Consider the following 27,901-nt stretch of genomic DNA (forward strand, 5'->3'; position numbering starts at 1 on the left):
AAATACTCTACCTGCCAAGTCCAAAGCTCTCACATCTGATTCGCGTCTGCACGATATTAGACACAAAAGAACGGTAAGTTTGGCGGATAATTGCTTGCGTGACAGGTCGACATCGCAAGAGCTGATAAAACGAAGGACAACATCTACATCCCACAAAACTGAGTATCGTGTTTGAGATGGATTAACCATCCGAACACCCTGAAGGATCTTAGAAATCAAAGGGTGTTCTCCCACAGGTATACCATTCACATGGGGATGGCCTCCAGAAATTGCAGACCTAAAATTATTAACAGTTCTGTAAGCGAGATCTTGAGTAGCCAATTCTGAGAGAAAATTAGCAATCATGGAAGTCTGGGCCCCCAAGGGATCAATACTCTGTTCACTGCACCAGCCCACCCATCTCCTCCAGGATGCTTCATATCGTTTATGGGTGGAGGAAGCTCAGGATTGAGAGAGGAAGAACATTGCTTTTCCTGAAACTCCCGGCACTTTCCAGCGTCTCCGGAAAGTCTCCAAGCCATGAGGCTCATCTGGCCCTGCACTACTAGAGGATGGGGGGAAACCCAATGGGTCCAGAAGTAAGGATGGGAACAACGGAAGATGAACTGGGGGTGCACATGATAGGGATATCTCAACTGGAAACCAGGCCTGAGCTTTCCAGAGAGGTGTCACTAAAATGATCTCGGCTAGTTGCCTCTTTACTTGAGCAATGACCCTCTGAATCATTGAGAATGGGGGGAAAGCATAAAGAAGGTCCTGCGACCAGTTCTGAAGGAATGTGTCTGCTCCCATCGCTAAAGGATCCGGTCTCCAACTGAAAAACCGCAGCAGCTGGGAGTTGAGGTGGGATGCAAAAAGATCTATTGAGCAGGAGCCCCATCTTTTAGTGAGGTTTTGAAAAATCGATTGCTGCAGCATCCAATCGCTGCTGTCCTTCAGAAAACTCGAGTTCCAATCCGCCACCACATTAGAGCAGCCTGGAATGTACTCTGCTATCACATGGATCTGATTCTGAAGACAATAATGCCAAAACTCCTTGGCAATCTCCGCTAGCATGTGAGATCTGGTTCCGCCCAGTCGATTGATATATCTCACCGCTGATATGTTGTCCATTCGCAAAAGAATGCAACAACTGGCTTTGCTGGGGGAGAGCGATCGCATCGCAAAGGCTCCCCCAAGCAGCTCCCAAACAATTGATGTGGAGGCTCAACTCCTCCGAGGACCACCGTCCTGCCGTCTCCACCGAACCACAACGAGCTCCCCTGCCCCACTGGCTGGCATCTGATTCTATCACAATCTGTGGTGAGGATGCAAAAATGGCTCTGCCGTTCCCAGCTTCCAAATGGTTCAGCCACCAGACAATCTCCATTTTGGCTTCCTCCGATAACAGAATCTGATCCGTATAAGTTAGACCCATGCGAAGATGCAGGATCTTTAGTCGTTGGAGAGCCCGATAATGCAAGGGGCCCGGAAAAATCATCTGAATGGAGGAAGCAAGAAGACCCACCATTCGGGCCAAAATCCATAATGAGATAGTCGGAGAGGCAAGGGCTTTCCGTAACTCTCTCTTGATGGAGGTCAGTTTCGTCAACGGTAACTTCAGTTGGGCTTGGACCGAATCCACCTCAAAACCTAAGAATTCTACAGATTTCTTGCTGTTGATCAAGAATCCCAGATCTTGAAGGATCTGAATTGCCCAGGTCAGATGAAGTAAGACTAAATCTCTGGACTGGGCCATGATTAACAAATCATCGAGATAAATGATGAGGCGAACGCCTCGTTCTCGAAGGAACTGCACCGCTGGGCGCAACAGGTTTGTGAAGCACCACGGGGCAGAAGATAGACCAAAGGGGAGAACCCTGAATTCGTACCATTAGTTCCTCCATCGAAACTGAAGGAAGCGACGATGAGTGAAAAAAATCAGAACCGTAAGGTAGGCGTCCTTGAGGTCTAAACGCACTAACCAGTCCTTTTCTTGAAACAGATCTCACAACATATGGATACCCTCCATCTTGAAATGACAGTAGACTATCCAATGGTTGAAGTCCTTCAAGTTTAAAACGAGGCGAAAACCTCCTCCTTTCTTTTGAATGAGGAAAATAGTACTGACAAAACCATTTGGGTGAGGTTCTGAGGGAACTATTGCATGTTTGCAGAGAAGACCCTCGATTTCTGTATCTATAAAAATACTCTCTGGGAAAAAAGGAGAGGAAGAGGAGGGAGGTTTTGGATTGGGGTGGAATAGAATCCTAGTCTGTAACCTTGTACTGTTTGTAAAATCCAAGGGTCCTGAGAAATGTGTCCCCGTGCTTGAGCATGTCTCTACAATCTTCCCCCAAGGATTACTTCCGTAAAGATAATAATTCTCACCTGAAGTGGAGGAGTCTTGGCTACGATCGGAACCCTTTCCTCGAAAACCATGTCCTCGGCCTCTTCTGGCTCTGGAGGGATACCATCCTGAGGACTGGTAGTATCCCCGACCTCTAGGGACGTAGTTGGTGGAGGTCTGCTGGAAACCTTGGCCTGACGCTTGACCCCAATAGCTTCTGGCCCTGGTAAAAAGGCCACCAGTGAACATCCACTTCATTGAAGACTGGGCCTTATCAAGAACCGTAAAGGTTGACACATATTTGCCTAGGTCCTTAACAAATTTGTCCCCGAAAAGGAGTCCGTTCGTCAGGGGTCCAGGCTCAATAGGGGCAAGCTCTGCCAATTTAGGGTGTATGCGCATTAAGAACGACTTTCTGCGCTCTGATGACATGGCACAGTTCGCGTTTCCGAGGAGACAAAAGCTCTTTGGGCCCATTCCAGAACAGCCTCAGGATCTAAAGTCGTACTGGTCTCTTTAGCTTGGACTGCTAATTCGAGAATTTTTGTAATGGGGCCTGAAAGGTCTAACATTTTGTCTTGGCAACCTTTCCATGCGCGGTCAAGACTTTTCTTGGGGACTTTGGTGAACTTTTTAAGAAAGAAGCCACACTGGGGTCAAGCTCAGGAGTGTCAGCCACCTTGCCTAAAGTAGAGACTTTACGCAGCCTGTCTTGCACATAATGGGCCACTTCCGCACAAGGAACCCATCCTGTCAACTGGGGATGAATAATATTTTCAGGAGCAAACAATAAATTCTTCTGTGAGGCCATGTCATCAGGGGCATACTGTTTAGACTTATGTTTGCGTTTGCCCGATTGTCTGGGTTCAGAGAATTCTGTATCCGAGTGGGAATCTGAAGAGTGCAAAAGCTCTTTGTGTGAACCTGAAGGTGGTGGAAAATTGTCAGGGACGGCCGACAGGCCAGGACCGTACTCATGATCCTTAAGAACCGCCGGTGCCATCTGTGAAAGAATTTCTGCCGAGGACAATGAGCCCAAAGGTGCTCAGTTGGTAAAACTACTTTCTTCAGACTGAGGTTCTCTACTTCTTGACCCAGAGGGTGGGGGTCCCATCAATTCTCTTTGCCCATACCTGACCAGGGGCACTGTAAAAGGTTTTAGCGCTTTAATCAAAGCTTGGTTAACTGAGTCTTGTACATGGTGGCCAAGGGCCTGTACTAATCTTTCCTCCATCTGTTCTGGGAAGGATCCTTTCACCTCTTCTTGATAGTATTCATCCTCCTCGGCAAAATAAGCCATGGTAGGATGCAAGACGAAGTTCAAGGGGGGAGGAAACCCCAACAGGTTAAGTAAGGCAAATGATCTGTCTAAATATTACAGATATGTAGTCTCAATAAGGCCCAAATCAAGTGAAGGGAGCACCTGTACTAGCCTCCTAGGCAAAAGCCTGATCGTTTTTGCTCCCTGTCGGGCATTCTGGGGGCAGATAAATGCTTCTCTTGACTTGTGCGCAGTACACAACGGAGATCGGCTGAAAAACTTGAACTCTCCGATCGCGCGCATGCCCGCTAAGTCAGAAGCCAAGAAATAGAGAGCAGACTGCTCTCAGATGCAGCGCTCGGTCGGTCTCTAAGGGAGACCTGAATAAATCACTCCGACCGCTGAACTGTAGCGAGAAGTCAACAGAGGACCTCGCAGCCGCGGGTGGGGTCAACAATATGTGTAATGAATTGCAACGCGTGGTCGGAAGGGAAAGAAAAACCCTCTCCGATTGTGGGTACGATTCAAAACAAACAGGGTGGGACCGCAAAGCGAGTCCGTAGAAGCCCTTGCTAATCGCCGCTCAGCCCCGCTCCCGCTCCACGGGGAAATAAAAGTTTTAACAATAAATTTAACAATGCCAGCTCAGAGAAAAGCGAAAGCTCAACTTCGGCTGTGCAGCAGCAAAGAAAGAGGAAGGACCGTTGCTATGGTGACTCTTGTAGTAGTGGCTAGCCTGGGATTGGGCAAGCCGAACTACAAGTGTTCATGGGAGTTATAGTTTTCTTTCTGTTTACTCTTTGGCTGCTGTGTTTGATCAGTAAAGAAAGAGAAGCATAATCCGAAGCCTCCGCTCCTGACATAGAATTGTCTACTCTGGACCATGTTCCATGCATTGATGACGTGAATGTACACTCCTGCAGCATCGAATTCTGGAATCGCCACATATCTACCATGTCATAGTTCTACATTCCCTCCCAGAACACAGGTGCAGACTGTTTCCCATGCCAGTCAAATATAGTAGAGCTATTCGTCGCAGAGTCCAAGCACATGTTTAAGTCTCCTCCCCAAATAACATTAATTGGTGCCATCTCATGTAATTGATGCCACAATGTTGTGAGAAAACCAGAATTATCTATATTTGGCACATATGTATTGACGAGGGTGATGGGGCTATTGTAAAGTGTACCTTGAACTATCGATAGTCCACCTTCTTCGTCCACAAAGGAGTGTGTGACCTTGAAAGGTACACCATGTTTCACCACTTAAATACTCCCCTGGCGTATGATAAGTGGGATGATGTTAGGCGATGGGCTGCCCACCTCGAACCCACTGTCCTCTCTGTGAGGCATGTGAGATGCTCCTTTAGGAGTGCAATCTGTACGCCATGCTGGTCCAAGTAGTGGAGCACAGGTCTAATTTTCTGGGGATCATGACATTTGCGTATATTCTATGTGAGCAGGGTCACTTTACCACCAGGGTGGGACATCATGTTTGTGGAAGTATGGTCGATGTTGGACGGTGAAGGTAGAACATCGCATGGTATATAAAGTGTTGGGTAATATGGGTTCTACACATATGATGCCAAAAGAGCCCCCAACTCTCCACCCACTTCAGCATGCAAAAAGTGCTAAAGATATTCTATCATATCACATCAAGTAAACAAACAATGGAAGAAATAAAACAGAGTTTAAAGATTGGGGGGCTTATTTACAAGCCCCTGTGTGACACCAGACCGTCACGTTTTTTATGCTACTGCGGTGCACACTGCAGAGTCATATCTACAAGGCCACGGAAAGCCACCTTGGATTGAGGCAATGCAGCGCAAGTCGCTGTGTTGCCTCACATTGCGATACGGAAGTGTGCCATGGGCATTACGGTGGGTGTTCCCACATAACACCCATGGCATTTGATACATCCCCAGATTTACAACATGCTGTAAATCTGGGAATGCATCAAAAGCCTATGGTAAGGGAGGCACAACGAGGAGAAATAACATTATTTCTCCTCATTGTTTCCTCTTTCTATGTGTGCTGAATTTTGCAGCACACATAGTAAGTGGAAATCACCAGCATTGATTGTTTTTGTGCAGGAAGTTGTCTGTTCCTGCACAAAAACAATCATACCTACAATGCAGGCACCGTTGCACCATTGTGTTTATGGGCTCACAGTTAGGGTGTTACAGAGGTGGAGAAGTGTGGCTCAATGGTTAGAGCGGCAGATTCTGAGGCAGAAATCTGGGCTGGGACCAGGGTTCAATTCCTGCCTCTGTGGGTCTTGGGCTCAATTTCCTCGGACCTGTTAATTCTCGCATCGGTGCCTAGTCTAATTCATGGGTCCCACTCTGGGCAATAGTTTGCTTAATCTCCACAATGGCCCCAACAGCGCTGGGATGCCTGGCTTCCCCTTGGAGGTTGCCCAGGAGTGGGCACCTCACAGGGAAAAGCCAGGAGGGGTTCCACAGTGGTATGCGTACAGTTCCTTGAGACCCTAACAGGTTAGTAGTGTGCTATGCAAGTATGAAGTTTACAGTTTTTTACAGCAGGGCCCATGACCATATCCCTCAGATAGCAGTAAGAGGCACAGCGGCAAAATCGCAGTTTGCACCATGCAAACGGCCTCACGCGATGCTCATTCCCAAATTGCGAATCGGTACCGACTCACAATTTGGGAATGCGACTCGCAAATAGGAAGGGGTGTTCCCTTCCTATTTGCGACTCGCATTGCAACTCGCAGTTACCACCAGTGTCACACTAGTGGTAACTCATTCGCAAAAGGGAAGGGGTCCCCATGGGACCCCTTCCCCTTTGTGAATGTCGACAAAAATATTTTTTTAGAGCAGGCAGTGGTCCTATGTACCACTGCCTACTCTGAAAAAAATGAAACCAAATGGTTTCGGTATTTTTTTCATTTTGCAACTCGTTTTCCTTTAAGGAAAACGGGCTGCAAAATGAAAAAAAAACTGCTTTATTTAAAAAGCAGTCACAGACATGGAGGTCTGCTGACTACAGCAGGCCACCATCCCTGTGAGTGGAGGGACTCGCTATGGGGTCTCAAAATGCGACCCACCTCATGAATATTGATGAGGTGGGTCTTTGCGACCCAATAGCGAGTCGCAGAAGGTGTCTGAGACACCATTCTGCATCCGATTTTGCGACTTGCAAATTGCGAGTTGCTCAGACTCGCAATTTGCAAGTCACAAAATCGGATTTTGCTACAGCTGTCCCTAAGTGCGGCAGGCAGCTGCCGTCCACTAGGACGCCAGGGACACGCACAGCATAGGCCTCCACAGTATCAGCCCCCGCCTCACCCAGGAGCATGCATTCTCTCCAGCTAGCGGCCTTTCGAAACTCTCAGAGTTGATAACCTCCGGTGGATGCTCTCTGTCTCAGGACACCATAGTGCATGGCCTCTTCCTCTCTATGCCAGCACCGCCCACGTGGCCAGTCAGCACTGGCCACATGTTTGTTTCTTTTGCATAAAAAGATGCAAGTGGGTGGTCTCTGACTGCTAGATGTTGTGGTAGGCGGTTTAGTTAATGGAGGATGACAGATGGCAGGATAAATTAGGGATTTTGTCGCCCCGTCTGCAGATCTGCACTAAAGTGCAGCCATCTTGCTGTGGGCTCTCTGACGCCACCCATAAGTCAAAGCTATTTAGATTTGTTCTTCATAAATACAATTATATCTAGGAAAACATAAAGAGAAATAAAAATAGCAAGTTTTAACTAAACATGTTTAACACTAAAGCATTTGAAGATATTAGATTTATGTCAGGAAAAGGGTCTCACCTCTTTAACAAGCATGAGAGCCCTTCCTTCCTGTAGGATCAGAATACAACTCATTGAAATAGCAAACCTTTGAATAATGGGCACCATTTTTACTTTAAATATTGGACAGCTTTTTGATCAAGCATGTGCAATGCACATTCACCTTATGACAATGAACTCTATTATACCTGTTCTTGTTAGGTTCAACATTAAAAATTAAAATTGAAACTCGCAGTGTATTTATTAACGTTTGCAGACTAGCAGGTACTGTGTAAAGCCAATCACTCCCCAATAGAGCCCCCTACACACTTTGTACCAGATTCACTAAGATTTTGTTTTGTTAGGTGTACTATACTCAAGGGAGTTCTTGGGAAAATCATGGTTTAGACCAATCTACTCACAGAGAACTGTGGAATGTGGCCCTAAGCAGTTAAGGAAGTGGACCACAGATTTGTGTCTATTGGCAGATTAAGTAAAATAGAGGTAAAACAAGCTGCGTACATCATTCGTGCACAAACGCATCAATAAAGAATCTTTGTATGCGGCTGCGCTCTGCGTTTGAATGAGTTCTACGTGAGATCTAATTCTGTCCATGTGCCTGAATTGTATTGTATCTACCCATAGTGTAATATTTGCTGTGTTTTCTTTTTAGAGTCATATAAGTGAAGCAAAAGAAGAAGTGTTGTCAGTAAAAGCAATGTATCCTCATCGGGAAAATTACTCCAAAGTATATGAAAGTAACAAACTTTTAACAAGGAAGGTAACTATTGGAATTGTTGATTTCAGTGCATACATACACTGTTGATGGCCCTATCTTGGCACTACACATGTCGTGTATTTCAAGTAACTTATCAACGCCCTTCAGCTTGGAAGAAGGCCATTAACTCTCATCACTTCGTTACTAGTGTGAGTCGTGGTAGGAGCTGAGTGGACAGCTACATTAAAATTCTATTTAAAACCTCCACACATCCTTACGTAGGTAAAAGGTGAATGCTCTGTCACCGCAGATGACCATGCTAAGCCAGACCAATGACGAAATGCGTGTCATGCAAACATTATTAACTTTACATTTAAATATGAATAACATAACACAACATGTAACATAACATAAAAAGTAGTTTCACTTTAATTACAATGTATTTAGTATTGGGCAAAGTGACAATAATAAGTCCTATAAGTTTGATTGATTAATGTTGGGATTATGGAAAGGTTCATCAGGGTGAACTGATTCAAAAGAGAAGCAAATAAGGTAAGCAATCCAAGTCGATAACACAGATGTTAAATAAATCCTGGACACTAACTCAGCCCATTAGAAAACATCCAACATATTCATGAAAACCCATTAGCCATCCTGTCTCATTACTGAACGTTTAAATTCACCTTCCTGTCACACTGACTTTTCTTTTTTCAGCCATCCTTCCCATATCCAGTGCCTACCCAATATCTATAGTTGATAGCGACCCTTATGCATCCGCCGTGCACATTATTTTCATCAATGATGTAATTTCAAATGTCACAGTTATGTTATCAATGATGTCTTAGACCATGTCATGAAAAAAGTAATATGTGGGGTAATTAGCTATGGATGGCGAGTGTTAGGTTATAGCTACATTAGGACCTTAGTTATCGTTACTAGAGATAACTATAACCGGTGAATATTTGTAGTTAAAAATATTACATTGTTACAGAAAGTTGACCTAACTATAATGTCACCTTTGTTTTTTTCAGTGATATATATATGTATGTATATATATATATATATATATATATATATATATATATATACACACATATATGTATATATATATATATATACATATATATATCCAAACACAAACTGGTCCCGTCTCAGCACCCTCGACAGCAGGTGCTCACGTCAGAGATGGACCATTTCCCTGTAGTATACTTTTCCAAAATTGACAAATAAGTCAGGAACGCGGCACTCCCAGGATGAGTTATCTTATTCTTTATTACGTGAAACACTCGAAACCCGCTGCGTTTCGACCACCAAGGTCTTGATCACAGTTAGTGAGTCGGTCATTTCTTCTGCTTTTAACCCTTTTCCCACTTTTACTATTATGGGGCATTGTGGGATATGTGGTTTAAACAGAAAATACCCAAAACTAAACATACCCAGTACATATTATCAAGATTAAAATCACAATACCTATAGCCAAAATCAAACTTCAGCGACATTGATTCACAACTTATTTCTATAATTTTATCAGTTTAGTGAGAACGGGAAATACCAGGAGAATTTTGTACTATTCTAGATATTGCGTATTATATGTATTTCTGTAACACACATTTTCTCCCAACTTTTTATAGAGCTTGCAATGTTTGTAGGGTCGAGTACCCTTTTATTAATGGTGACATGTACCTGTTGCAGAATGGTGCACTTTTGAAAATTAAAAATTTATGATTTATTTTACTGATTTTTGTTTTCACTACACTCACATATTAGATTACAGATGACAATATAATTCTTCATCCCCATTGATCCCATAGGGGCTCTTAGTTTTCACTCTAATGATATATCTTAATTCTAAACGTCTTAATTGCTGTACTCTATCTCCCCCTCTCTCACGTTTTTTTATCACAGCTATTCCAAAATATCTTGTGTGTAACCAGTCGGCTCCACTGTGACTTTTCAGATGTTTTGCCATAGCATAATTTAAGTCACCATTCTGTACTGCTCTAATGTGTTCCAATATTCGCTTTTTAAATGAACAGTGCCTTCTGCTGGGATTTCATTAATCATCTTTAAGAGAAAGTTGTTTTCTCTTGATTTTCCCATAGAGGTGATGAAAGGTGCTCCAGAAGCTAAAATGATCAATCAGTGCTTGTAAATCAATCAGTGCTTGTAAAGCGCAGATAATCACCCCTTAAAGTCTCAAGGTGCTGGGGGGGAGTATAGCATGTACCAGTGAGGTGGTTTGAAAAAGCCATGTCTTCAGTTCCTTCATGAAACTGAGGAGGGAGGTGGTTTGTCTGATGTGGATAGGTAGGGCGTTCCAGTTGGTGGCTGCACAGTAGGAGAAGGAGCGTCCTCCTGTTCTGGTTTTTCTGATGCAGGGTACTTCTGCCATAGAGACCTGGGCTGAGCGTATGGCTTTGTGGGGTACGTGGAATTTGAGTCTCTGGTTCAGGTAGGCTGGTCTGGTGTTGTGGAGGGCTTTGTGTGAGTGGGTGAGGATCTTCAAAGTGATTCTTCTCTCTATCGGGAGCCAGTGCAGTGTACGTAGGTGTTGCAAGATGTGGCAGTGTCGGCGTATGTCGAGGATCAGTCTGGCGGTGGTGTTCTGGATGTTTTGCAATTTGCGGGTGAGTTGTTTGTTGTTTCCAGCATAGAGTGCGTTTCTGTAGTCCAGTCTGCTAGTGATGAGGGCATGTGTGACGGTCTTTCTGTGTTCGAGGGGCATCCATTTGAAGGTCTTGCATAGGAGGCAGAGGGTGTGGAAGCAGGTGGAGGTGACTGAGTTGATTTGATGATTCATGCTGAGGTCGGGGTCCAGGATGATTCCGAGGTTGCAGGCTTGGCTGGCGGGGTGAGCCGGTTTCCGAGGGATGGTGGCCACCAGGAGTCGCTCCATGAGTTGGATTGAGGGCCCATGATGAGTATTTCTGTTGAGTTGAAAGCAGCTGTCTCTCATCCAGTTGGCAACTGCTTTCATGCCTTCGTGGAAGTTGTGTCTGGCCTTGTTGGGTTTGTTGGAGAGGGAGAGGATGAGTTGGGTGTCGTTGGCGTAGGAGATGATATGATGTTTATTCCGTAGCTTCTGATGAGGGTGGCTAGCGGGGCCATGTAGACTTTGAACAGCGTGGGGCTGAGGGAGGATCCCTAGGGCACTCCACAGGTGGTGGGATCTGCAGGGAGGGGGCGAGTCTCACTCGTTGCGTTCTGACAGAGAGAATGGATTGGATCCAGTCGAGGGCCTTGTGTCTGAGGTTGGCTTAGTGGAGTCTTCTTATCAGGGTGTTGTGGGAGACTGTGTCAACAGCCGATGAGAGGTCTAGTAGGATGAGTGCCGCTGTCTCTCCCTTGTCCAGTAGGGAGCGGATGTTGTCTGTTGCAGCCAGGAAAGCTGTTTCGGTGCTGTGGTTTGACCTGAATCTGGATTGGGAGATGTGGAGGATGTTGTGGTCTTCTATAAATGTGGTGAGTTGGTAGGTTACTGCTTCTTCAATGACTTTCGCAGGAAATGGAAGTAGGGAGATGGGCCTGAAGTCTTTGAGGTCGTGGGGTCCACAAAGGGTTTCTTGAGGAGGGGGGGTTGATCTCAGCATTTTTCCAGACCTCGTGGAATGTTGCAGCAGCTAGTGAGCGGTTGATGGTGAAGTGGAGCTTGGGGGAGATGGTGTCTGCAGCTCTGTTGAAGATGTGATGGGGCCATGGGTCCGTGGGGGCTCCGGAGTGTATGGACTTCATTGTTTTTCTTCGGTGGGGACGGGTGTCCAGGTGGAGATTGTTGGTTTGTTGGTGTCAGGGTTCTGCACGTAGGTTGTCCTTGTTGAAACTGTCTTGATTTTGGGGTGGAAGTAGGTGTTGAGTCTGTCACAGATGTCCTGTGAGGGTGGGATGTCCGTTGTTTCACTGTTGGGTTGGGCAAACTCCTTGATTATGCTGAAGAGTTCCTTGCTGTTGTGTGCTTGTGAAGAGATTCTGTCTTGTATAGCTTTTTATCTGGTGTTTCTGATGAGTTGGTGGTGTGCGGTGGTGGCGGCTCTGAAGTTGCTATGGGCTTCTGGTGGTTTGGTGTTTCTCCTGATTTTCTTGAGGTGGTGACAAGTGAGTCTCGATTCACGGAGTTTGGGGAGAACCAGCTGGCTCTCTTTGCGTGGGTGTTGTTGTTCTTTTTGAGGAGGGGCTATGGTGTTGGCGCAGTCGGTGATCCATTTGTGGAGGGTGGGTGTTGTAGTGTTTGGGTTGTCGTTGTGTGCGATGGTGGGGGTGGCAATGGTAAAGGGGGTGGTGAGTAATCGTCGTAAATTCTTGTCCAGTTTCTGTGCAATGGTTGGAGTTAGGGTTGGTGATGGTGGGTGTGTTGAAGGTGAAGTGGATGCATCGGTGATCTGTCTATGGGAGTTCCGTGGTGTGGCTGAAGGTAGCAGAGGTTCCTGTAGTGAAGATGAGATCGAGGGTGTGTCCTGCTGAGTTTGTTGGCTCTGTCACGATCTGTCGGAGTCCTGTGTTGTGGAGGTTGTCTAGGAGGGATGCAGTGTTGGGGTCTTGTAGATTCTTGAGGTGGAAGTTGAGGTCTCCCAGCAGGGTGTAGTTGGTGGCTATGATGGCTTGTGCAGAGATGCAGTCCGTGTTGGAGTTGGCAAATGGTGTACGAGGCCCAGGGGGCGGTACTTGATGGTTCCCCTGATGGTGGATGTCGGACTGGTGTGTAGCTTGAAGTAGAGTTGTTCCATCAGGTTTGTGGCTTCTTCAGGGTCTTCAGAGTGTGTGTTCAGGTGGAGGCTGGACCTGTGGACGATGGTGATAACACCCCTCAGGGCGGCTGGGGCGGTCTTTCCAGACGATCTTGTATCCCTGGGGGATGGCGATGGCGATGTCCGGGCCTGAGGTGTTGTTGGTCCAGGTCTTGGTGAGGAATGCTGTGTCCAGGGTGGTGCTGTCAAGGAGGTCCCAGATTTCGGTGGTGAGTTTATGGATGGAGCGGACGTTGAGGAGGATGCACTTCAAGGGTTTCGGGTTCTGAGAGTTGTTGCGGGTGGGTTGTACTGGGTCCCGGGTCTTGGTGGTGGTGCAGGTTTTGCAGCAGTGGAGGCAGCTGAAGGGACCGTGTGTGTTGCCTGGAGATGCTTGCTTGCAGTTGTTGTTGCATCCTGGGTTGAGTGCGATGAGTTTTGATGCTGTGTAGAGGCGGCGGGTGGCAGGACCAGGGGTCCTGGTGCTGGTCGCGTTTGTTTCGAAGATGGGGGACGAAGGGCTTGCTTTAGGTGCGTCTTTTGTGCACCAGCAGCGCGGACGCGCAGCGGCCACCATTAAGTAGGGAGGGGAGAGGAGAAGACAGCTGGGAGGCGGGAGCAGGAAACAGTGCGAAAAAAGGGGGCTGCGCCACAGGGGCAGCAGCGGCGGGTATAGAGCACGAGAGGGGAGGGGGACAGGGCCACAGGGGAAGCATGGGCCAGGAGTGAGAGAGGGGGGAGAGCAAGAGTGATGAGAGAGAGAGAGCAGAGTGAGGGGAATAAATGAGGAAGAAAGGAAAAAGCACAGAAAGCGAAAGGCACAAAAGCAACAGCACACAAAGAGGAAAAAAGAGAAAAGAGTCAGAGGGCATCCTAGCAGAAGAGCAGAGCTCTCCCACTAGACATCAGGGATGAGACGCAGGCAGAAGCCTGAGGGTGGAGGAGGGCCTCGAACTCCTGACAGAGGTCAGAGTTCAGGGACAGAAGGGCTTCACTTGCCAGTGGAGCTACGATGTGGCAGAGCAGTTCACTGACCAGGTCAGTGAGGTTGCTTGTCCTACTGCGCAGCGGGCGCCATTAAGTAGGGAGGGGGGAGGAGAGGACAGCTGGGAGGCGGGAGCGGGAAATGGTATGAAAAAAGGGGGCAGGCCAAGGGGGCAGCAGTGGCAGGGATAGAACATGAGAGAGAGGAGGGGGGTGGGCCGGAGGGGCAGCAGCGGTGGAGAATGTGAGAGGGGGAGAGTGAGAGTGATGAGAGAGAGAGAGCGGAGTGAGGGGAAAAACGAGGAAGAGAGGATAAAGCGCAGAAAGCGAACGGCACAAAAGGAACAGCACACAAAGAATAAAAAGAGGAAAAAAGAGAAAAGAGGCAGAGGGAAGCCTAGCAGAACAGCAGAGCTCTCCCACTAGACACCAGGGATGAGGCACAGGCAGAAGCCTGCAGGTGGAGGCGGACCTCGAATTTCTGACAGAGGTCAGAGATCAGGGACAGAAGGGCTTCAGTTGCCGGTGGAGCTACGAGGTGGCAGAGCAGTTCACTGTCTAGGTCAGTGAGGTGCATATTTTCCTTGTAAATTCATCTTCTCTTGCTCTCTCATATGAGAATGAAGTCTGACATTCTCAGTAAAACATACACTTCCAACAGGAGCAGCCTATCAGTTGATTCTCTGGTGATCTACTGCTGCCTCACAGAGTGTTTTAAAGAACAACTAGAGTGCTAACAGTCTTACTTATGAGAAAAGTGTGACACAACTGAAGCCATCTTGATTCAATCAAACTGGGAAAACTTAAAATATTTAATTTTGAAAGGAACAAAATGAGGGGGTCATTTTGTCATAGAAATTATGGTTATTGCTTTTGAAAGAAAAATTAGGACATGTTTTAAGTGAGTTCTCAAATATCTTTTTCTTCTATTTCATTAAAACATTCTGGCATGTGCACTTTCAACACCAGCATCAGACTGCCAGTAGACTCCCTTGTGATCAGCAGTGCACAGTGGTCTAATGAGCAAGCAGAGTGCTAACATTTTGAATGTATGCTAAAAACATTGTGCATCTGAACTCCATTTTGATGGAATCGAAGTGGAAAACTGAAAGCATTTTCTACTGAGGATACTGCAGTAAATAATGAAATTAGGGAGCTTCATAACAAATTAGTCTCTCAAGATGGCTACTAGGGAAAAAATGTATCAAATGTAGCACATATATCACCAAAATGTAGCCCTAGTATACCCCAATGACAGAAGTGTTCAAAGCACTTAGGCCCATATTTGCTAACGCAGTTGTGCGTCAAACAAATTACCACCGCTTAGCGACATATCTCAGCAGCATGGCTCTGCCATATTTATTAAATGGTGCACCATGGCACTGAGAAAAGGCTAGCATAATAAAAATTGCCGCTACCCGGTGATGGACAGCGATACAAAAAATAGCGCTAGTTGGCCACAATTGACAGTATACTGAATAGCAGCAAAAATTCTACTGCTAGTCAGCCTAGCATCATTTTACGGTAGCACAAGCAGCCAAAAAATGATGCCTGTTCAAGAATAGACAGGGTGTCCCCAGGGCAACCCCAACAGCACCCGTGCCAGCCACAGTGGCACACTACAGTCAAGGATGTATACTTACGGAGGATAGGCTCCCTCCACTTTCAGAGTTCTTGTGTGTGGGAGGTGGTAATGCGGGGGTTTGGGGTGGGCCCCTCGCTGCCCAAAATAGTGACACCATGGTGGACTCCAAGATTTGTAATGTGTTTCCCTATGTAACTGTGCCTATTGTCACTTTAACGCCTGGTCTGACCAGGCGTTTAAAGTTTTGGTGCAAACCAGTGTTAGCGCCATTTTTCCTAGGCACCCATATTTTACCGCCTGGTTCATAAATATGGCGCTAGTGACCTAATGTAATTTTTTAAGAGGGAATGCCTACCTTGCATATCATTGTCGTTAAACGATGCAAGGTTGGATGACGCTCCCAAACAATTACACAAAGGCTAGATTTTTGTTGCTAGACTGGTCTAGCAACAGAATATAAATATGGCGCTAGGTTAGAACCGCTTTTGCGTCAGAAAAAATGGTGCAAAGGCGGCACTGGGTTTTCTTAAATATGGGTCTTAATTGTTTACTTTTGTGCAGTTTTATATAGTGCAGGCTTGACCCAAAGGTTTTGGAGTACCTTACATGAGCATCAGTTACATTACACAAGGACACATTAATTTTGGATTTAGGGGATTAAGGGGCAGATGTTACAAAGGTTTTTACCCATTCTGTGTCTATGGGAAAAAGTGTTCGTACATATGGCCCTAAGTTATTTGCCCCGAATCACAGGATGTCGAGCTGGCTCCCAAACTCAAACCTGGTTCTCCAGTTGCTAAGTCTGCAGCTCTGGCAATAAATCCACATACTCTCCCCTAAGTGTTACAAATAGTTAAGTGATCAACTGGTTACAAAACAAAAAGATAGGAAATATCTCCCCCATTGAATAGAGGTGGGCCCTGGGGGCAGGGTCCCCAGGGCTGGAATTGGCCCGGGGGGGGGGACAGCACAGCCTCTGTTGCCTACATAACATGGTTCTTCCTTTAAATTGCTAGGCGTTTGCAAATGTGCAAATCACCTGTAAGCTGCACCCGCTTGGCCCTGCACCGCATACCTTAGTAGTAATCATATGTCTTCCCCCCCTTTGGCCAGGATGATGGACAACTTCCCAAAGGGTCCCCCCCAGTGCATTTCTTGACAATTTGTATGGTGTGTTGTTGATGCAGAGGAATATGAGGACATCTCCACAAAACAAAGAAGCACCTACTTCATATAGATAAGAGGAAGGACCCTGATTTGGTGGAGATTTACATCTTTGTAGTCTCGTTGGCCTGTCTATAGAAGGATTCATGTTATCACAGAATTCTAGAGAAACAGGTAACAGTAACAATCACGTTGCCAAACGCACACAAGGTCACTGGTGACATTTCCTTGTGCTATATTACACAGCTCTAAGGTAGAATACATACTGGGCATTTACCCAAGGAGGCAGAAAGAACTCATGCAAAGCTGTGGACTCTTGTTGGATAAAAGGGCAGGTGAGGTTCCTTTGTGGCAAAGTCACTCACACAGCTACTGACATACCCACAGACACTCACACACCCACTCACAGATGCAGTCATATCACTCATGCACCCACTCACCGATCCACTTAGAAACTCACACACCCACTCACAGACTCACTCAAAGACTCATGCACCCACTCACAGACCCACTCAGAGACTCACGCACCCACACAGAGACCCACTGATAGACTCATGCCCTCACTCACAGACCCCCTTAGACACTCATGTAGCCAATCACAGACCCACTCAGACATTCATGCACCCACTCACAGACTCACTCAGACTCTCACACAGGCACTCACAGACCCTCAGACACTCACACACCCACTCACAGAGACACTCACACACCCAATTTCACACCTAGAGACACCTACTCTCACACCTAGACACTCTCACAGCCACTCTCACACCCAGAGACACCCTCTCACACCTGTTCTCACACCCAGAGAGACAGGCCCACTGCCAACTCCCAAAACACATGGGCAAAGGTTGTGTGCAGCGTGAGGTTGGGTGATTAGGGGGTTTGGCCTCAGGGACTGGCCCTACCCAGGCCCAATGACCAATGCCTCCCCCAAGCACGGCCTTTGGCCATGTATGGCACGGGTTTTGGTGGTTATAGGAGGTTGGCTACAGGGCTTGGATTAACATATAGTAATGAAAATTACTTTACGTTAAAAAAACATAGAAATTCACTTATAAAAACAAAGGTTACAGGGACGTTATACTTGTAACCTTTGCTTTTTAAGTGAATTTATATGCTTTTTAATTAATCTATTTCCTAACATTAAGATCCCTATAACCTTTGCTTTTTTCAGGGAAAATATATGTATATATGTGATGAAGCACCCGCAGGAGTCTTCTTCCCACATTGGCTTCAGAATCGCAAGCACTCAGGTGAGACAACACCAACACGAGTTCTCACCCTCTGAAGTCGACTGAATCTTTAGACTTGGTGACAGAGGTAGTAGTCAGAATCATACAATCCCACAAATTAAGGACATGTCATAAACAATACTAAACACATGAACACTAAAACAAAGACTCTAAACTGAATAAAGTTTTCAAAGCTTTACTACAATCCCAAAATCAATGTCACATAAATGGTGCACAAAACTAAATTATAAACATACACGAAACCCATAGGCTGACCAAAGTGTCTGAAAAGATTCAACCTAGTAAATATTAATACTGTTAAACACTCCAAAAAAATAATATAGATGTGCAACAACACAATATGCACATTGCTATTTAAATTCAAATCAGATGATGGTGACATCAGTCAATCATCAAAATACAGTTTTCGCACTCAATTTCAGGGCTGGGCCATTCCTAACACTAACCAGGATTGGGATTAGCATGTGTGGGAATGAGCTAACACATGTGGGCAAAAGCAAAAATAAAAGAAGACAAAAATAATTTGGAAAACATCTAACTAGGGCAACTAACTATAAAAATATGCTGGTGTAAGTGACTAAGCTAAAATTGAAACAAGAAACCACATTCAGTTACACCTCTCCTCATGGGACAGTATACAGTGTTGAATCGTTCAACAGAGTGTCACCTTCTTCCAGCGTCAGTTGATAGCAGCTTCAGGATGGTGCAGAACACGGGCTGCACAGAGGACAATCAGCAGTTTAGAATTAGTTGGGCATATTAGTAAGGAACCCCATAACAGAATAGGGCAATTAAGACTATGGGGGTTATTACAACTTTGGAGGAGGTGTTAATCCGTCCCAAAAGTGACGGTAAAGTGACGGATATACCACCAGCCGTATTACAAGTCCATTATATCCTATGGAACTCGTAATACGGCTGGTGGTATTTCCGTCACATTTGGGACGGATTAACACCTCCTGCAAAGTTGTAATAACCCCCTATGATGGGAAAACTCAGGAAGCTTAAGGCCTGATTTATGAAAAGTTAATGCCGTCTTTGTGTCATTTTTTAACGCAAAAGTGATGCAAACTTACAATTATTTATATTATATTTTGTAAGTTTGTGCCATTTTTGCATCACAAAAATGACGCAAATGCTGTGCTATCTTTTCATAAATCAGGCCCTCAGAGAAGAGAATGGGACAGCAAACTTAAGCAAGAATAAACAAACTTCAACAGAGTTCTAAACTTTACCAAGCAGGGGAGGAGACTGATGAAGACTGACTTCAGTTCCAAGGTTCTTCACTAATTAATATAACCATAATTCATTCAATTGGTTCCTAAGGTTGGCACATACTGGGTGTTGGTTTCAGCATCCAGTTACTAGAGATGGCTCCAACAAGTTCTGTTACATTCAGATATGTTCTCACCAAATGACCATTGTTCCTTACTATGACTTCATATTGTTCAGCTAAAATATTACATTTTCTAATAATTTGAAACTTACAGTTCCTTTCCCAGGACACACAATAAACTAAACTAATATTCTTTCACATAAGCTTCATGAATCTTCCTGTGCAACTCAGCAGTTAGAGCAATTATTGTTACATTAGCTGAACTTGAAACATGCTCTTCTCCTGGAATACAGTAGAACATTAAGGGGGTGATTCTGACCTTGGTGGTAAAAGTCCCTTACCGCCGGTCAGAAGTCCGCCATTATACCGCCGCGGCCGCGGTAAACCGCCACGGTCATTCTGACCTCCAACTGGCAAACCGCCAAAAACCCGACATCCACGGAAGGCCGCCTCATCAGCGGGCAGCGATAAACTGGAGATGACCAAACCTCCACCGTCACGCCAACACAAACACGCCCATGCCATTACGACCCACGAATCCACGCGGCGGTCTTTCAACCGCGGTATTGCATTGGCGGTACACACCGCCGCGCTCAAAATACACATACCCTTACAAAACACAGCCACATTGGACAATTCAAAATACACACAACTGATACACATACACACACCACTCCCACACACCCAATACAATATAAAACACACACCCACATCACTCACAAACCCCCATAAATCGAAAATCAGAGACAAGGCCCAATACACAGAGAGAGAGCACAGGGAACGCAAACCACAACACACACAGGAACCCAACTCCATCACCCACAATACATCTACGCACACATCACCACACACCAACACTCACATCACCACAAACACCACCCCACACCTCATCCACACCACCCCATGGCACCCCAAAGACACCCCAGGTTCTCAGACCAAGAACTCAGGGTCATGGTGGAGGAAATAATAAGGGTAGAGCCCCAGCTCTTCGGCACACAGGTGCAGCACACCACAATAGCCAGGAAGGCGGAGCTATGGCAAAGGATCGTCGACACGGTCAACGCTGTGGGACAGCATCCCAGAAATCGGGAAGACATCCGAAAGCCTACGGGGGAAGGTGCGCTCGATGGTGCCAAGACACAACATCGCTGTGCAGAAGACTGGCGGCGGACCCCCACCCACTCCACCCGAATTCACAGCATGGGAGCAAGAGGTCTTCAACATCCTGCATCCTGACGGCCTCGCTGGAGTACCCGGAGGAATGGACTCTGGTAAGTAGAATCTCAACTACTTCACCCCCCCCCAACCACCAGCATGCCAACCCACACCCCCACCCTCACCCCCAAACCCCCAGCACACATCCTCCCTGCCAATGTCTCACCAGCACAAACCACCCAACCCAACACAAATCCCTGAATGCCAAACAAACCATAGACACCCATCACCTATGCATGACCACTGCACATACCCATCCACCCCCCCAAACCACCCTCACATCTCCTCCCACAAGGGAATGCCAGCACTGGGGGACAAGGGCACCCACAAATCGCACGACATGGCACACACAATAGCAATAACCATACTCTCTTACCCCTGCAGGGCCCGAACGCCAACACACCGCCACAGAGGGTCCAGATTTGTCCATCCCACCCCCACAACAGGCCCCCAGTGATGACAGCAGCTCTGTCGACCTAGAACCTGATGACCAGCCCGGACCATCGGGGACCTCTGGACAGTCGGTTCCCCACACACAGACACAGGCCACAGCAGACCCAACCCCCTCTGGGAACACCAGCACAGCTCCCACCCAGCGGGCCCATGCCTCTGTCTCCAGGACGCGTCAATCAGCGGTGTGTCCGCCACTACAGGGCACCCAGGCTGACCCACCACCCCAACAACAACAGGGACCTGGTGGCAGTGGTAGTGGGCACACCGTCCAGGGGACAGAGGCCCGGGGAAACAGGGGAACTGGGAGGGCTGCTGTGCGACAGGGGGGGGAGGACAGGCCCAGGGAACCCACTCTCCAAGAGGCCCTCACCACCATCATGGGAGCATACCACCACTCCCAAGAGACGATGGCGACGGTACTGGCCAGGTTCCAGGAGATCCAGGCACAGCAGGAGGAACGCTACATGGGGTTCAGAGACGAACTCAGGAACATCGGGTCCGCAATGGAGACCATCGTCCTGGCCCTCAACCGGATAGAAACCACATTGCGGGACCATGTGGCACCACACAGGGCCCCTGTCACTAGCCAGGACCAGGAACAGCCTACCACCTCCGCCGGCGCTAGTGGACAGGAGGCCCCCACACAACGACAGGCCACCAGAACCCCACCTCCTGCTGAAGAACAACCACCCCGCAAGCGGAACCTGAGATCACAAAAGAAGACAGAGTAGGATGCCAAGACCCCCGCCAGCATAAGATACCCCCTGATGTCATCCCACTGTCCCACATTGTCACCCTGTCCAACCTTAAACTGCCCCTGCTCCATCCTTCCACAGGCATATGGACAATGCACCTGTGAAACTGAGAACTGGACTCTGCCATGGACATTACTCCACCCACACCCATCACCGTTTTACTATCATGGACCTATATGTAGCACTAACAATAAATCACTATTTGCACTGAAAATATTCTGGAGTCAGCTTGTATTCTTAACAAATGTATTACACACAACGGTTCAATTATGTTCAGTTAAATTGTGATGACAACATACCAATGTCAATAAGCTTTAGTCCATGGGCAAACAAAGCAGTAGTCACGCACTGGGTCATACAGCTCTGAAAAGGGAAGGCAAAGTCACAAATAAGTTAAAAGGAACTGGGGGGAAACACAGAAAGTAGAGATGCAGGAGGCCTTAAGTAAATGTAAAATGTCGTGGGTGATTCTTACCTGTGTGCTACTGAAAATACTGTTGTATAACTGTGTCCCTGTTGTCCGTGTCGTCCCCGTCATCTTCCTCCTCTTCACTCTCCACAGGATCCACAGCTGCTACAACACCACCATCTGGACCATCCTCCTGCAGGAAAGGCACCTGGTGTCGCAATGCCAGATTGTGAAGCATACAGCAGGCCACGATGATCTGGCACACCTTCTTTGGTGAGTACATGAGGGATCCACCTGTCATATGCAGGCACCTAAACCTGGCCTTCAGGAGGCCGAAGGTCCTTTCTATGATCCTCCTAGTTCCCCCCCAGCGGCCTCATTGTACCGTTCCTCAGCCCTGGTCCGGGGATTCCTCACTGGGGTCAATAGCCAAGGCAGGTTGGGGTAACCAGAGTCACCTATTAGCCACACACGGTGTCTCTGTAGCTGTTCCATCACATAGGATGGCAGGGGATGCTGCTATTTCGCATGACATACGCGTCATGCACTGACCCAGGGAACTTTGCATTTACATGAGAGATGTACTGGTCAGCCAAACAGACCACCTGGACATTCATCGAATGGTAATTTTTCCGATTTCTGTACACCTGCTCATTGTCTTTTGGGGGGACTAAAGCCACATGTGTCCCATCAATGGCACCAATTATGTTGGGGATATGTCCAAGGGCATAGAAATCACCCTTCACAGTGGCCAAATCACCCTTCTCAGGGAAAACAATGTAGCTCCGCATGTATTTCAGCAGGGCAGACAACACTCTTGACAAAACCTTAGAAAACATAGGCTGAGACATCCCTGATGACATGGCCACTGTTGTTTGGAATGATCCACTTGCCAAAAAATGGAGTACTGACAGAACCTGCACCAGAGGGGGAATTCCTGTGGGTTGGCGGATGGGGGACATCAGGGCTGGCTCCAGCTGGGCACACAGTTCATGTATAGTGGCTCGGTCAAGTCGGTATCGGAGTATAATATGGCGTTCTTCCATTGTCGACAGGTCCACCAGCGGTCGGTACACGGTAGGATTCATCCTTCTCCTCGCAAGTCCCAGCGGACGGTGCCTAGGAAGGACAACACGGAGTATAGAGTCAAGAAACCCACAGGTACGTAACCACAGCTTGCACAGTACAAGAATCGCTAGTCATTGAAAGGCTTGTATGATTGGCAATGCAAGGCCTAGGCCTGTGTGACGCAGTAGAAATTAAGCCATGTGGGCCCTTGAAATGGCGGCTGCCTGACCTGTGAAGTGTGACAGTGGGATGTGAGGTCAATGCGCTGGCGTGGCACACCGTGGCGGTAGGCGGTCAAAGACCGCGGAGCGAAGCCGCATTGGTTAACATTGAACCCTATGGGTTTCAGGAGCCAATGACGAGGTGCGCCGGCGGTCGCGGTACGCACCGCCGCGGTATGCACCGCCGCGGGCGTGACCGCCATTTTCTATCTGATTAATCACTCGAGACCTGATCATCCACAGGAGAGGACCTATACTGCAAGTGCTGCTGTGACCTCGGTCTGGAAGAGACAATGGCTGCTGCGACTGGGGAAAGGGCCCCTGCCTTCACTTCTGAAGAGTTGGAGAAACTAGTGGATGGGGTCCTCCCCCAGTATGCGCTACTCTACGGTCCTCCAGACCAACAGGTTAGTACACAGGGTGCACGTTGAATGGGCTATGCCTGTGTTGAGTGGGGTGGATATAAGATGGTGGGGTGGGGAGAGAATGACGAGTGCAAGGCACGACAGATGAGAGCATGTGCCACATGGCAAGGTTGGGGAGGGGGGGCCAATCACATCTAACATGCAGAAAAATGATGATATTTCCTATTCCACCCTGTACATGTCAAATAGGTCAGCGCCCATCAGAAAGTCGACATTTGGCGTGCCATCGCCAAGGAAGTCCGGACCCTGGGGGTCCACAACAGACGGGGCACCCACTGCCGCAAGAGGTGGGAGGACATCCGCTGCGGGACCAGGAAGACCGCCGAGTCACTGCTGGGGATGGCCTCCCAACCTAGGAGGGGTGCCAGTCGTACCCTGACCCCCCTGATGTCCCGGATCCTGGCGGTGGCCTACCCCGATTTGGATGGGCGCGTGAGGACATCACAGCAGACACAAGGGGGTGAGTACCAGCACATTCAGCTATCTTTACGCGCAGTGGAGGTGCCTGGGTGGGGGAGGAGGGCTGTGGGTGACATTAGGCCAGGGCGCTTTCTGTAGTGTAGTCCTCTCCTTTAGCCATGGCCCTGTGCCCCCGCCCCCCACCTCTGTAGGGTGACAAGTACAGCTATCCATGGTCCTGCATCACCCATGTGCGCATTTGTTGTCCCTAGACCTGTTGGCCTAGTCACAAGTACTGAGTAGTGTACCCCGATTACGCGGCTTAGTGCCTGAGGCTCCTGTGTCTGTCCTCTCCGCCAACGGTGTTGACAATGCATGCACTCAACCTGTTTTTATTTCTCCCCCCACCCTTTTTCTTTATCTACTTTTGCATGTGTGCATTAGCATCATCAGGCGGAGGAGAATTGGCACCGGAGCACGAGGGAGCTGCAACTCACAAGGCCCCGGTGGGCCATGGCACAGACACCGAGGCCACCAGTGATACGGAGGGCGAAGGGAGCTTCACAACGGGGACCCGTGGTGACACCAGCGACACCGACACGTCCTCGGATGGGAGCTCCCTAGCGGTGGCGGCAACATCCGGGCCCCCCGCCTCTACAGGTACAGGCGCCACCCAGCGCACCAGCTCCGCCCTCCCAGCAGCCCCTCAGCCTTCGCTCCGTGCCCGCTCGCCCAAGAAGGCGGGCATCTCCTTCGCCCCAGGCACCTCAGGCCCTGCCCCTGTTACCCCTGCTGCCCTCAGTGAGGAGGTCATTGACCTCCTACAGACCATCATTGTTGGGCAGTCTACCCTTTTGAATGCCATCCAGGGGGTAGAGAGGGAGGTGCATCGTAGCAATGCATACCTGGAGGGCATTCATTTGGGTCAGGCTGCCCATCAACAATCGTTCAATTCTCTGGCCTCAGCACTGACGGCAGCCATTGTCCCTGTTTCCAGCCTCCCTCTTCTAACTGCCTCCACCCTGTCTCTGTCTCCTGTTCCTCAGCCTATCCCATCCACACCATCAGACCAGCCTGCACACACCTCAACACCCAAGGGCAGCTCATCCAGACATAAGCACCACAGATCACACAAACATTCACCCAAGCAACACCCAGATGCAGACATGCCAACAGCCACTACCACCTCTGTGTCCCCCACCTCCTCGTCTCCCTCCTCCCTACCTGTGACGTCTCCACTCACACCTGCATGCACACCACCAACAGCCAGTACTTCCATCACCAGCACACCCTCCAGTACAGTCCGCACACGTGCAGTCACCACCCCCACTGCCATTTACACGTCCCCTGTGTCCTCTCCCACTGTGTCTGTCACCCCCTCTTCCAAGACACACAAACGCAGGCAGCCACCCACCCAACAGCCAACCACCTCACGACAGCCTCCAGCCCATGCACCTTCACCCAAGGACAGCACACCTGACTCTCCTACAACCACCTCCTCTTCCTCCACTCCCATAACCACTACACCTACCCTTTACCTTGGTCCTAAAAAAGTTTACCTCTCCAATCTTAACCTCTTTCCCTCACCTGACCCACCCCCTCCATCTGCTAAGAGTTCCAAGAGCACCTCAGCCACCACCAGCCCGGCTTCAAGTGTCACCGTAGTGCATGGATTTTGGAGTCCACCCTTTGCCAGCAGTGATACATCGGTCAGCAGCAAGGGAACAGCCAGCCCCCCCCCGGAAAGAGGACCCGTAAAGTAAGGGGCCGCCGCGAGAAGACTGACACGGCTGCCCCCAAGGACCAAAGTTCTGCCACTTCACCTGCCACAACATCCAGGGGAGGCAAGGGCCAGAGAGCCACATCGAAGGAGGGCAAGGGCAGCAGGGCGGAGAAGTCAGCCAGCAGGAGCGCGGACCAGGAGGGCCCCACAAGCCCCATCCCGGGTGTGAGGGAGGACACCCAAGGGCCCAGGACACCGTCACCGAAGGGTCCAGGAACTGCACGGTCGGAGGGCGACTGAGCAGGGAGTCCTGGCCAGGTCTGACTCCCTTGAATTACTGGACAAGCACCGCTGAAGAGGGCCCCACCGTGCAGAAAGGCACCGCTGAACAGGGCCCCGCCGTCCAGAAAGGCACCGCTGAACAGGGCCCCGCCGTGCAGAAAGGCACCGCTGAAGAGGGCCCCGCCGTGCAGAAAGGCACCGCTGAACAGGGCCCCGCCGTCCAGAAAGGCACCGCTGAACAGGGCCCCGCCGTCCAGAAAGGCACCGCTGAACAGGGCCCGCCGTGCAGAAAGGCACCGCTGAACAGGGCCCCACCGTCCAGAAAGGCACCGCTGAACAGGGCCCCGCCGTGCAGAAAGGCACCGCTGAACAGGGCCCCGCCGTCCAGAAAGGCACCGCTGAACAGGGCCCCGCCGTGCAGAAAGGCACCGCTGAACAGGGCCCCGCCGTCCAGAAAGGCACCGCTGAACAGGGCCCCGCCGTGCAGAAAGGCACCCCTGAACAGGGCCCCGCCGTCCAGAAAGGCACCGCTGAACAGGGCCCCGCCGTCCAGAAAGTCACAGCTGAACAGGGCCCCGCCGTCCAGAAAGGCACCGCTGAACAGGGCCCCGCCGTGCAGAAAGGCACCGCTGAAGAGGGCCCCGCCGTCCAGAAAGGCACCGCTGAACAGGGCCCCGCCGTCCAGAAAGGCACCGCTGAACAGGGCCCCGCCGTCCAGAAAGGCACCGCTGAACAGGGCCCCGCCGTGCAGAAAGGCACCGCTGAACAGGGCCCCGCCGTCCAGAAAGGCACCGCTGAAGAGGGCCCCGCCGTCCAGAAAAGCACCGCTGAACAGGGCCCCGCCAAGACAGGCACCGCTCTGCTGGGCCCTTCCTGTCAAGCACCGCTCCGCTGGGCCCTTCCTGTCAAGCACCGCTCCGCTGGACCCTTCCTGTCAAGCACCGCTCCGCTGGGCCCCGCCGTCTCAAGCACCGCTCCGCTGGGCCCTTCCTGTCAAGCACCGCTCCCCTGGGCCCTTCCTGTCAAGCACCGCTCCGCTGGGCCACGCCGTCTCAAGCACCGCTCCGCTGGGCCCTTCCTGTCAAGCACCGCTCCGCTGTGCCCTTCCTGTCAAGCACCGCTCCGCTGGGCCCCGCCGTCTCAAGCACCGCTCCGCTGGGCCCTTCATCTCAAGCACCGCTCCGCTGGGCCCTTCCTGTCAAGCACCGCTCCGCTGGGCCCTTCCTGTCAAGCAACGCTCCGCTGGGCCCTTCATCTCAAACACCGCTCCGCTGGGCCCTTCCTGTCAAGCACCGCTCCGCTGGGCCACGCCGTCTCAAGCACCGCTCCGCTTGGCCCTTCATCTCAAGCACCGCTTCGCTGGGCCCTTCATCTCAAGCACCGCTCCGCTGGGCCCTTCCTGTCAAGCACCGCTCCGCTGGGCCCGCCGTCTCAAGCACCGCTCCGCTGGGCCCTTCCTGTCAAGCACCGCTCCGCTGGGCCCCACCGTCTCAAGCACCGCTGGCCCAATGACAGTGCCGGTTCTGTGTCGACCTACTGTTCACGCTGCACTCGGGCCACCCTGCCTCCTCCATTGCCTGTGGAGACTGTTATCCACTTGATAGACTGTGGCTTTGCACTCCCCAGGATTGAACAGTGGGCAAGCCACCCACTGTAGAGACTTGAGAGACTGTGGCTTTGCACTCCCCAGGATGTAACAGTGGGCAAGCCACCCACTGTAGAGACTTGAGAGACTGTGGCTTTGCACTCCCCAGGATGTAACAGTGGGCAAGCCACCCACTGTAGAGACTTGAGAGACTGTGGCTTTGCACTCCCCAGGATGGGACAGCGGGCATGGTGGCCCCTTCGT

The 27,901-nt window shown here is 49.5% G+C and overlaps 1 protein-coding gene across 1 annotated transcript in view; it reads left to right on the forward strand.

Annotated features, from left to right (window-relative positions):
- The window catches only part of GDA (guanine deaminase), a 599,621-nt gene that overhangs the window by 432,278 nt on the left and 139,442 nt on the right, over window positions 1–27,901 (forward strand). The window contains exon 9 of the mRNA XM_069228937.1: window positions 8,012–8,119. Within this exon, the coding sequence (XP_069085038.1) occupies window positions 8,012–8,119 (108 nt within the window). The remainder of the gene's footprint in view (window positions 1–8,011; window positions 8,120–27,901) is intronic.

The sequence above is a fragment of the Pleurodeles waltl genome, chromosome 1_1 (assembly GCF_031143425.1).
Source record: "Pleurodeles waltl isolate 20211129_DDA chromosome 1_1, aPleWal1.hap1.20221129, whole genome shotgun sequence".
NCBI lineage: Eukaryota > Metazoa > Chordata > Amphibia > Caudata > Salamandridae > Pleurodeles > Pleurodeles waltl.